We start from the raw sequence: 11615 nt of genomic DNA, 5'->3' as shown, positions 1-11615 counted from the left end.
TACCTTTGTTGCAGCTAGTGGTCAAAAGTTGTATGTGAGGCTCTTTCAACGTAAATTAACCTGGATTAAAATGAGTAAACTGGAGTATGAAGAGATTGCTTCCGACTTAACTCCTGTGGTTGAAGAATTGAAGGACTCAGGCTTTCTACAGACAGGTACGGTTAGAAGGAGGACCTGAGAAGGAAATGGGATTTAAGGAATGGCTTTCATGCTGAATGATGGCACATGCCTTTAATCCCAGCACTCGAAAGGCAGAAGCTGCTGGATCTCTGAGTTCGAGGCCAGCCTGGTCTATAGAGTGAGAGTTTCAGGACAGCCAGGGCTACACAGAGAAACCCTGTCTCGAAAAACAAAAATCTAAAACAAACAAATAGATTTACTTTCAGTGGACTATGGGCATGTTGGTGTAGTACCTCCTGGTTAGTATCTGCTAAATAACAACTACTATAAGAAAAGATCTAGGTGCTGTGAACTTAGGACAGTGGTTGTCATGTGATTTAAGGCTCTCGGGTGCTTGGGTGATAGCTGAGAGCGCCCTGAAGGGTGGACGGCCATTGCTTTCCTCGTGCAAGTCCAGGCACCTGGAGATTGGCTGTGCCCCAGAAGAGGACATTCCTCTTGAGCTTCCGCCTTCCAGCGAGCACTTGGTTCATCTTACTCAAACTCCTCATCTCTGACAAAATAAAGCCAGCTGAAATGAAACCAGTGTTCCTCTAGCAAACATCTGTCCCCACCCTGCCCACACCTGCCACCTCTGCATGTGGATTGCCTGCAGAATTTCATTAGAGTTTAGTCAGAACTGTGTGAACCCTAGAGAATCTGCCTTCTCTTGTGATACCCCAGGCTATCCTGTACAGTATGGGATGCAAATGGGCACAGAGAGAATGAGGGGTGGGCACCCAAGATCAAGTCCTGGACACTTTTGACAAAATAGACAATTACAGCAGGTGGCTTCAGCAGGAAGAGTTTATAGTGGGAACAGAAGGTAACAATGTTGGGGTTATTGCCAGGGTGGGGTTGGATGGGATGCAGGCGGATCATGCTCGGTAAACAGGTCGAGGTGGGCAGCTGCTTGGCTTGAGTGGCCCGCAGTACTTTTCATCTTTGCTTGCTCCTGACTTGGAAGATGCCATATGTATAGATTAACATGTTCGACAGACGGCACTCCCTTTGACTGCTGCTGGAGACTTACAAACCTGAACAAAGCCACAGCCCTGATGGTTCACCATGGACGCTTCATGGCTGTCCGTCCCTCTGCCTCTTGCAGCCACAGTTGCAGTCCTCTGTGGTCTTTGCCACGGTGGATACATTCTTGTTGCAGAATCTTGGACTTAATTTCTTTTCTGCATAGGACAGGACCCACCATTTAACCACATTATATTTGATTCTATCCTCAGAAGACATCTGCTTGCCTATCAAGCAACCACCCTCCCTGTCAGGCTTTGTTGGCTTCAAACAATTTTGTTTTTCCAAAAAAAAAAAAAAAAAAAAGGAAAAGTCTTTTGACTGTATGCTTGACAGTACAGGTTCCCGAGCAGGCTAGAGGTCACTGACAGCTGGCATTAGATGACTGCTGCTGGGAACCGATCTGGGTCCTCTGGGAGAACAGCAAGTGCTCTCAGCTGCTGTGCCATCTCTCCAGTGCCTAACTCTGTTTTTCTTTACCACCTTTTACTGCCTGGCTTGAATAATTATTGTGGGAGGAGATGAGCTCCCTTTGGTCAAGGACCTGACTTACCATAGTGACACATAGCTGGGTCTGCTTTAGCCCAGTGCACTCACCCTGGTGTGGTATCCCGGGTGCACCATAACAGGATGCTGGAGGACTGAGCTAGTGTAAGGCTTCCCAGTCTATATCATATGATAGGCATATGAGGGCAGAGTGGAGGAAAGCTGAGGACCAATTCACTCTGGGAGCTAGATTGGAGAGGCCGCTCACATAGCTACAGATGAGGAAGCAGAAGATGGAACCCAGTAAACTTTGTTCATAGTTTGTTAACTGTAATGGGGTTGGTTTGTTTGTTTTTATTGAGGCATGGTTTCTTTGTGTAGCCATCACTGTCCTAGAACTAACTCTAACCTAGGCTGGTCTCCAGCTCAGAGATTCACCTGCCTCTTCCTGAGTGCTAGGATTAAAGGCGTGTGCCACCACCACCTGCTGTTGACTACAGTCTTTAATGGAAGGAGTTTGGTGAATACTTGACAAACTCCGCTTTGTTTTGGAAAACGTATTGCAATTTCTATCGTAAAATCTCATTTCATTTGCATCTAGCTAATTCTCTTCCTACCCCAAGTAAATAATGCTAGCTAATAGTCAATTCTCTGAAACTATTTTTAACTTACTTGTGGTTGTCATTAACTGTTGCAGAATCTGAGCTGCAAGAACTCTCTGATGTACTTGAACTCCTTTCTGCTCCTGAGCTGAAAGCCCTGGCTAAAACCTTCCACTTGGTGAGTCCCGGTGGGCAGAAGCAGCAGCTGGTAGATGCCTTTCACAAACTGGCCAGACAGCGCTCAGTCTGCACTTGGGGCAACACTCAGCCTGGAATCAGAGCAGTGATTTTAAAAAGGTCTGTGTTCATTGTATCAGTGAAAACGTTTGCTGTATCGATAGGCACACTCACTGGATTGTCTAGACTATGTAACGTTTCAGGCTGTGGCTGATTGTGGCACTTGTATTGGGATTGACAATGGAAAGCCTTCACTATCCTCAGTGCTTTATTGATGGTTTCTCCAAAATTCTTGTGTAAGACTGTGCTAATTTCTAGAAGCAAAAAAAATCAGTACGCTGTCAGGGTCCATGAGTCACCCCATAAACCACACAAACACTGATTTCAGTCAGATAGGGATAGTTTATTGAGCAAACACCCTAATACTGATTGGATCAGGGACATAGTTCAGAATTATCTGAAGCTACCATGACAAACATCTTTCTCTGTCAGTGTATAAAGGGAAAAAAAAAAAACCCACAAAACCTCAGTGAGCTCATATGCAGGTGCAGGACGTGCTACCCAGTAAAATGGCTCTGATTCAAGCCATTTTAGACATAACAGTTCATATTGACCTTTAATTTGATGGGTCCTATGTAAAGCTTTGTGGAATTTCTTAAGATTAACAAATCTCATAACAGGATGTGTGATCAGCATTGCTCTGTATCAATGACTGGCAGGCATGTTGCAGAAACACTATGAAGTAACTGGTGGGCTTGAAACAAAATGGCTACAGCTATGCTGATGGGGGAGGAGGCGGGTACACTTCAGTATGTCAATAAAGTAAAAAGCCTTTGGTGCATGCTCATAATGTATTATCTGAGATGTGCCATACAAGAGTACATTCTAATAGCTGTAACTCCTGTTCTTATGGACTTTAGGGCAAGCTGTCAGTCATACCTTTAATTTAGTAAATTTTTTTTGGAATGTTATGAGCCAGGCTTAATATTTTTTATTTATTTATTTATTTTTTATTTTTGTTTTTTGAGACAGGGTTTCTCTGTGTAGCCCTGGCTGTCCTGGAACTCACTCTGTAGACCAGGCTGGCCTCGAACTCAGAAATCCACCTGCCTCTGCCTCCCAAGTGCTGGGATTAAAGGCGTGCGCCACCACTGCCTGGCCAATATTTTTTATTATTAATATTTTTAAAAAAGTTTTACCCAGAACTCTGGTGGTTTCTTTAATCTTTCAAAAGCACTTGAGCTCTTACTTTAGGGTAGGCCATAAAAACCTGTAGAGTTCTTTTACCATGAAATCTATAAAATCTCAAAGTGTATGTACATTAGCACGGGGCCCATTATTCCAGAGCAGTGGTGGATAAAATGAGATACTTATATATTATGTATATTATAAATGACTCCATTTTAATAAGTCATGTATGGAAGAAGTTGACTTCAGACATATAAAGTCTTCGGGTGAATTATAGCCTAGTGGTCAGGCACTTGCCTAGTGTGTGCAAGACCCCAGCCAGATTCAATCCCCAGGACCAGGAAACAAAAAGTGTATTTACCTAGAGAAGTAGTAAATCCTTATCAGGTGAAAGAGCTTGTCTCCAAGAACCTGACTTTGATTCCTAGGGCCCGCATGGTAGAAGAAGAGAACCAACTTTAACGGTGTTCTCTGACCTCTACACATATGGGGCATGTGTGTGTCCACACACATATGTGTGCATACATACAAATAGAGAAATACATGTACTTTTGTTTTTTTAAAAGAAGGTCCATTGTAGAGACTGCTAGGGAACTTGAGGTCTTAGAATTCTCTGAGCAGATTTTGGTGTTACACCATGAGAAGATAAGTGAGTATCCCAAAGGAAGGGGGCTGTGTTGTCTGCGATGCTGAGGACCAGTACCAGGGGTTCCTAGTCTTTAGATGACCATTCAGATCAATAAATGAGAATCGCTAATATCAGAGGCAGTAAGTTCTTTTATGAGTTTTCCCTGGTGTTTTGAGTGTTTATGGCCATGGTAAACTACATAATCTGTGGCTGGGGGAGAAAACACCAGTACTGAGTAAAACTACGCATGAAACCATTAGAGGTAAAAATTTATTTTTCATGTCCGTAAGTAAGTCTCTGAGCTCTAAGGATAGGTAACACTCCAGTGTCACAGCAGGGCGCGATAAATGCTTCATGTTTAGAACAGTGACTGACATTTCTCTTCATTTTAACTGAGAATAATTTGTAAAATCTTATATCCAAACGCTTAAAAGCTAGAGAGATGACTCTGTGTTGTTCATATTTTAGAGCTAAAGACTTGGCTGGCCGGTCCCTTCGTGTCTGTAAAGGCCCCAGGGCTGTGTTTTCCCGGATCTTGCTTCTGTTCTCGTTGACTGATTCCATGGAAGACGAAGAAGCTGCTTGTGGGGGTCAAGGTCAGCTGTCTACTGTGCTATTGGTCAATCTGGGCCGAATGGAGTTTCCTCAGTACACCATCAGCCGGAAGACCCAGATCTTCAGGGACAGAGAGGATCTCATCAGGTGGGGCCATACTAAGTCGCTGTAATACCTGTGCACATTTTAAAATTGAAGAAGCGGTCTTACTGTTTTCTCTTGCCTGCCTGCCAGTTTGGAAGTGTGGAGTGCATGCCACATTCATCTTTATGTCTGTGGATTTGTCATCCTTTGCCTTCCTCATATGCACTTACCTGGAGAATGTGCACATGCACTTAGTGAGTTCTGAGTTACAGCCACAAAAGATTTCCATTAGGTGATGTTCCTGAGTAGCTGTGGCAGGAAACACTTCTGTAACGCAGATGTTTGACAACCCTGCCTTGTGCATTTGTTACTGGGACAAATAAGGCAGAAGAGAGTGTTTTTCCAGTCATAGCACTCAGCCCTGGCTGATGTGCCTACACGGTGAATTAGAACTTGTGAGTCTATACAGCACTTCATGGGTCTTAGGAACGTTGGCTTGATTAGCAGAAAGAGGCTTTGATTGAAAAAATGGTGTAGGTCTTAAAGCAAGAGAGAAATACCTGTTTGTTTGTTTGTTTGTTTATACTTTCTGTTTGTTTGTTTTGAGATAGATAGGAATTTTCTTGTCTAGGACTCTAGGCTGGCTCTGCAATCACAACTCTCTTGCCCTCTGCTCTTGACACTCCTGACTGTTGTGTATGTGGGTGTGCACAACCATGTTAGTGTATTTCCTTTAAAAGAAAGAAAGAAAGAAAGAAAGAAACAAAGGAAGAAAGGAAGGAAGGAAGGAAGGAAGGAAGGAAGGAAGGAAGGAAGGAAGGAAGAGAAGGCAGCTTCTATAAGAAAAATGAATTTCCTGACATCGCTTTGGTTATTGATGTAAGATTTGTAACTCGTTTAATCAGTACGGATCCAGACCTTGGCTTTAGGGAGCATTAAGTTTAGGACACTCATGCTCTAGCTGACATCGTGAACCTCCTGAATCGAATCAGCAATGCCTCAGCTGTTAGGAAGCTGCCTTGCTTGTGTTCATTTGGCATGAGTCTCTAGCCAGGTGTTCTGTCCTGAGGACATACCGTTTCCTGGTGTCTTTTGTAGGTTTTATTCTCTGTGCCTTTATGCCTTTCTCTTTTGTGTACCCATGTACCCTGAAGCCACGTTCCAGCCTTGCTATATCCCAAGACTTCTTTGTCACAGTTGCCTCGTCTACGACCAGAGGGAGCAATGGTTTATTCCTACAGATGTGTGTGAACACATAGGGAGTGCTTAGGACCTGACCTCTGTGGAGGGCCTCATACATGGTAGCGATTACTACAAATATCATCGCTACCTTATATTAAAGGGATTACCTTTGAGTTTCATGGTTGGCAAAGCCACAGGTGGCAAGTTCATAAGAGAGTGGACTCAGATTTTTTTCTACAAAGAACCTATGCTATAATGAAGTAAATAATCCCTTGGTTATGAATGAAATTGCATTTAGTTGACTCCTGGAAGTGCCATATTATACAAATTCCGTAACATGATGTCTATCCACTTCTGCACTTGAGATAGGTGGTCCTCCATTATCCAGTAAAGCTGTGTAGAGTGCCCAGAGTCTCCTGTGTTCTAGGTTGTGAGTGGAGTAACAGCAGTGAAGGAGGTAAGGTTGCTGTCTACGTGGGGCGACCGCTCACTGTGGAGGTAATAAGCAGGAAACTGTGTAAAACGTTTTGTGATAGGTTCATAGAGCTGCTTCAGCACCTAAGAGCACTCGATGCCTTTGCAGAGGACTTGGTTAGGTCCTCTGCTGTTCTAGTATCTACATGGCTGTTCACAATGTCTGTAACTCCAGCTCTTTCACCCTCTCCTGGCTTCTGTGGGCACCAGGTAGACTTGCAGCGTACTTCAATGCATGCAGGTAAAACTCTCAGATGGCATAAAATAAAAGTAATAAATCTTTTTAAAATGTGATGGGACCATTGAGAAGTAGGCTGCAGAAGTTCTACCTTCTAAGCAATGTCAGGGAGTGGCCCTGGAGAGTTGATGTCAGAAATAAGACATGAGAATGGAAAGGCAGCCGCGTGTGGACAGTGTGTGCAGGTCTTCAGCAGTAAGGTAAGCAGAGGCACGGAGGGCTTGGCTGTGTTAGAGCCTCTGGCTCCGGCTCTGGGAGCAGCAGTGTAGGGACAGGCTGCAGGGACTGGAGGATGCCTGACCTGAATGAGATGGGGTCAGCCTGGGTCTGTTCTCCTGGTACTGGGAAGCAGCTGAAGGGGTGTTCCATGTTTTCATGGAGCTGTAGTTGGAGGTGGGCAGGAGAGCTGGTTTGACGTTGGTGGTGGTCTGGGTGAGGATAATGGTGACATCTGGACTGGGTGGTGGTAGTGGAGACAGTTGAGTATCAGAAATAGCTTGGTAGCAGGCATGACTTTATCATTAAATGTACGGGGGCAGGTAAGTGAAGTGGAAACTTCAGGGTTCTTTAGAGAGTTGATTGTGTTGGATGGTGATTTGCTGGGGAAACACGTGAAGGAACATTTCACTGAAGGAGACACAGGTGAAAGGCTAAGGCAGACTTGTGAAGGAATGTTTCACTGAAACAGACACAGGTGAAAGGATATTCTGCTAAAGCAAATGTGTGAAAGGACATGTGATGGAGTGTCTTCGATAATGACGCGCATGTATTGGTCTGCTTTACATTGCATAGTTGAGCTCCATTTGTTGGGACTCCATAGAGAGAAATACACCAAGAAATTTCTGGTGATGTGCTGCAGCTTCTTGCAGCTTCTGCAGACTCGGGCTGATTGACAGAGTGATGTCAACTGAGGCAAGACACATGCTAAGGCAGGACCCTTGGAGGACACGTGATGTCTGGAAGGGGTATAGAAAGGACTCAACAGATGGTGGACAGAGGGTGAGCTTGCTTGCTTGCATAGCTAGATGCTTGTTGGTCTTGTAAAGTGTGATTGGCTTGGTTCAGGTGGGAGTTGGATCAGTTGTGATGCTGAATGTGAAGGGGCTGCTCCTGCCCTGTGATGGTTTGAGGTGGGGAGGGTATACTGCCTGCCAGCCCCAACTTCCAGACATGTTCTCCACTGTCACCTCCTTCTTCCTCCTCCTCTCCCCTTCCTCCTTTTTTTTTTTTTTTTTTGGAAGGATCTCTTGTATCGTAGGCTACCCTTGAGCTAGCTATGTACTGGAGGACGACCTTGAAGTTCTGAATCTTTTGTTTTGCTGTGTGCTAACAGAAGTGAGGCATGCAGTGCTGGGATTGGCCTAGGGCTTTGTGTGTGGCCAGACGCATGCTCTGTCACTGGGCTACAGCATCTGGCCATGTTTTTCTGTTTTCTTATTGACCTTAGAATCTAGTAGACTATCCTAAATAATTGGGTCTGCAGGTTTGTGAGCAAACTTGACTTCTGGATGCAAGGTGTTTTCTTGTCAATATTAGTGTTTGCGTTTACTGGTATTGCAGGCTGTTCTTCCCCAAAATACAATGAATATGCCCTCGGTGTTTCAGAGTCTGTTAGTCACGTGTCTTTGATTTTCATATCTAATGAAGTAATGAAACATATTTCATCCACTAAATAGTTAATAAAATTTCATCATTGCTTTCTCCCTGAAATGTTCCCAATTTGGAAATACCCTGTTGTTCTGGGGGCGTGTGCATTATCTCTATAGCCCCTCTGACTACATTGCTTATTGTGTCAAACTGAGGTCTTGCTACAATTCTGAATTCAGTTACATTTGCTTGGTGGCTCTCAACTTGTTGAATGGGGGTGAATGCCAGGACCCAGGAGTACTGATTTGATCACTATGGAATTTATATAGTGGGGCAGGCTTTGTAATCTTACAGTGTAGATGCTTCTGTCTTTCTAGTAGGGCAGACCGAATCAGTTCACAGCCATTGAGCAGAGGGGAGAACTGTATTATGTTATTACTGGGATATAACTTAAATAAGCCTCACATTTTGTGTTTTGTTTAATTTTTGAGGCGGGATCTTGTTGGGTAGCCTTAGCTAGCCGGGAAATCATTTTGTAGAACTAGAACCCAGATATCCACCTGCTTCTGCTTCCTAGTGCTGGGATTGGAGGGTGCTCCACCGTGCCCTGCATATCCCCTGAATTTTCATGAACATGCTTTTCTCCTGCTTGGATAAGCCCAGTGGCCAGGATGTAGTAGTTGTTATGGAAGTACTCCTCCACGTAAGACCTGGATGGCATTCTCTTTAGATATGCAGAAGCCGCACACATGCTGAGTGACATCTCAGCTGCCATGGCCAGTGGGAACTGGGAAGACGCGAAGGAGCTTTCTCAGAGGGCAAAAAGGGACTGGGACCAACTGAAAAGCCACCCTTCCCTGAGGTGAGTGTGTGGGTGGGTTGTTGTTGTTGTCATCGTCGTTTGTTTTGCTTTCCTGTGACAGTGGTGGGACCCATATCTTGAGCTCAGAGCTCAGAGGAAGTTGGAGGGGTAGAAGAAGGTAATGAGGTGGGGGTGGGGAGACTACGAGGAAGGAAGATACATTGAACAATATGTATGAAATAGTCAATAAATTAAAAATATTACAAGCAAACCCAAAAACCAAGGTGAAGGGTTGAGGATGGCAGACAGTGTCAGCCTCTGGCCTCCTTGGACACATGCATCTGCACACACTGAAACACAGACATACACGACCTCCCTCCACTGGCTAGTTTTATGTCAACTTGACACAAGCTGCGGTCATGTGAGAAGAGGGAATCTCAGTTGAGAAAATGCCTCCATGAGATCAGGCTCTTGGCAAGCTTGTAGGACATTTTCTTAATTAGTGATGATGGGGGAGGGCCCAGCCCATTGTGGGTGGGGCCATCCTGGGAACTTTAAGAAAGCAGGCTGAGCAAGACAGTAAGCAGCACCCCTCCCTGGCCCCTGCATCAGCTCCTGCCTCCAGGTTCCTGCCCTGCTTGAGTTCCTGTCTTCACTTTTTTTCAGTGATAAACAATGATGTAGAAATGTAAACCAAACAAAAGCTTTCCTCCCCAAGTTGCTTCTGGTCATGGTATTTCATCACAGCAATGGTAACGTTAACTGAGACACTTCCCCAAACCAGAAGTGAATAATGTCTAACCTTCACCTTGGTTACAATGTTGGCATGTATTAGAATATACAGTTTCTGTGTGTTTATATGCCGGTTACAAGATGAACTTAATTTTAAGTAGTTGTAGCAACATATAGAGAAAGGTCAATAGTAGAATGTTATTTTTAAATAATGTTTGAAGAAGGTAAAACTCACCATTTGCTGCAGGACTTAGGAAATTTGAAGACTTGTCCAGGTTTGTGGATGAGGTTTAAACGCTGACCTCTGTTTTAAATCTTATAATGTATTCTCTTCTCATCTCTCTGAGCATCCTGAGGCAGGGGGGCTTGGCCGTGATGACCTAAGTTTATAGTGCAGAAAATCCAACACACAACTCAAAGTATTGAAATGTATCATCTTAAAGATAAAAACTCCATATTTTGTCACTTCTTACAATTCGTTTGAGCCCAGCTACTAAACCACTGGCTGCATTGTCCTTTCAGATCACACGAGGCCTTGCCACTCTTCCTGCGCTGCTTTACTGTCGGGTGGATTTACACAAGGATTTCCTCTCGGGCTGTTGAGGTCCTAGAGAGACTCCACCTGTATGAGGTCAGAGCACCCTCCTGCACCCTGCACTGAGACCACTGTGATACACTTGGGAGGGAGGGAAAGCCTCTCCGGCTCTCCGGCTTCTCAGTCTTGCATCAGCACCAATAGTCTGATGTAAGCATGTTTAATATGGGCACCCTGCTCTCCTGGTCTAGTACAGAAGAGATAGTCATGGCCAGCCCTTGTTTTGTTCACTTGCAACTTGCTGAGTCTGCATTTGGGGAAGGCTTGCTGGTCATGAACAGAGCCTGGGAGGAGCCCACTCTTCTTACCTGGGTTTGGAGCTTGGTGTAAGGTTCTGCAGTTACCCTAGATCTTGTGGGTAAAAAGCTTGCACCCCCTTGTCATCCGTGGTGTATTGTCTAGAGATATAGTCACAAATGACAATTTGGTAATGTCCTTAGATTAAGATATTGCCAGAGTTCCCTTTTCCTGTATCTGGTATTTCTATATTAATCAATGCTGTTTTACAAAGAGAAAATGACAAGCTGGGTCTTTGACTTAGCTCTGAATCCCAGGAAGATCCATAGACAAGATGTCACATCTGTCATTCTGAAAAGCTCCATTTCACGAAGAATGTATTATAGTTGACAATATTTAAAGGTAATGCAAAGTTGAAAAATAAATTAATCCAAAGTGCTTCACTTACCTTACAAAAGATTCCCTTTGACATTGTTGGGTGGCTTTGTTGGGTACACTGCTGGGACAGGGTAAAGGAGGGCTACATGAACCTGGTTTTGCTGTTTTTACATACTCCGGGAAGACAGGAGCAGTCTCTGGGAAATTTTTGCTTATCAGTTGTGTTGATGTTTCTAACTTCCAGCCAGATCCCAGACTGAAGGACTTTTCTCCCTTCCTGCATCCCTTTCCATCTGTCCTTCCTGACAGCATGCCTCAAATCTCAGAGGGTCTAGAACCTGCTGCCCTCCCAGAGTGTCAGGGTGTGCCAGCACCAGTCAGTGCTTAGCTGCCTGTACATAGATAGGTAGGGCCCTGGCTGGCCCTGGGCTGCCAGAGGTGACTTGGAGAAGACCAGCACCTGCTCACAGACCTAGGGCTCAGCA

The 11615-nt window shown here is 44.6% G+C and overlaps 1 protein-coding gene across 1 annotated transcript in view; it reads left to right on the top strand.

Annotated features, from left to right (window-relative positions):
• Fan1 (FANCD2 and FANCI associated nuclease 1) overlaps positions 1–11615 on the top strand; it is a 32638-nt gene that overhangs the window by 2325 nt on the left and 18698 nt on the right. Inside the window, exons 3-7 of the mRNA XM_031386871.1 lie at positions 15–155; positions 2369–2570; positions 4735–4968; positions 9117–9248; positions 10443–10551. Coding sequence (XP_031242731.1) covers positions 15–155; positions 2369–2570; positions 4735–4968; positions 9117–9248; positions 10443–10551 — 818 coding nt within the window. The remainder of the gene's footprint in view (positions 1–14; positions 156–2368; positions 2571–4734; positions 4969–9116; positions 9249–10442; positions 10552–11615) is intronic.

This window comes from Mastomys coucha, unplaced genomic scaffold (genome assembly GCF_008632895.1).
Source record: "Mastomys coucha isolate ucsf_1 unplaced genomic scaffold, UCSF_Mcou_1 pScaffold21, whole genome shotgun sequence".
Lineage (NCBI taxonomy): Eukaryota > Metazoa > Chordata > Mammalia > Rodentia > Muridae > Mastomys > Mastomys coucha.
Note: the sequence above shows the minus strand (reverse complement) of the source record. Positions and strands in the feature narration are given on the sequence as shown.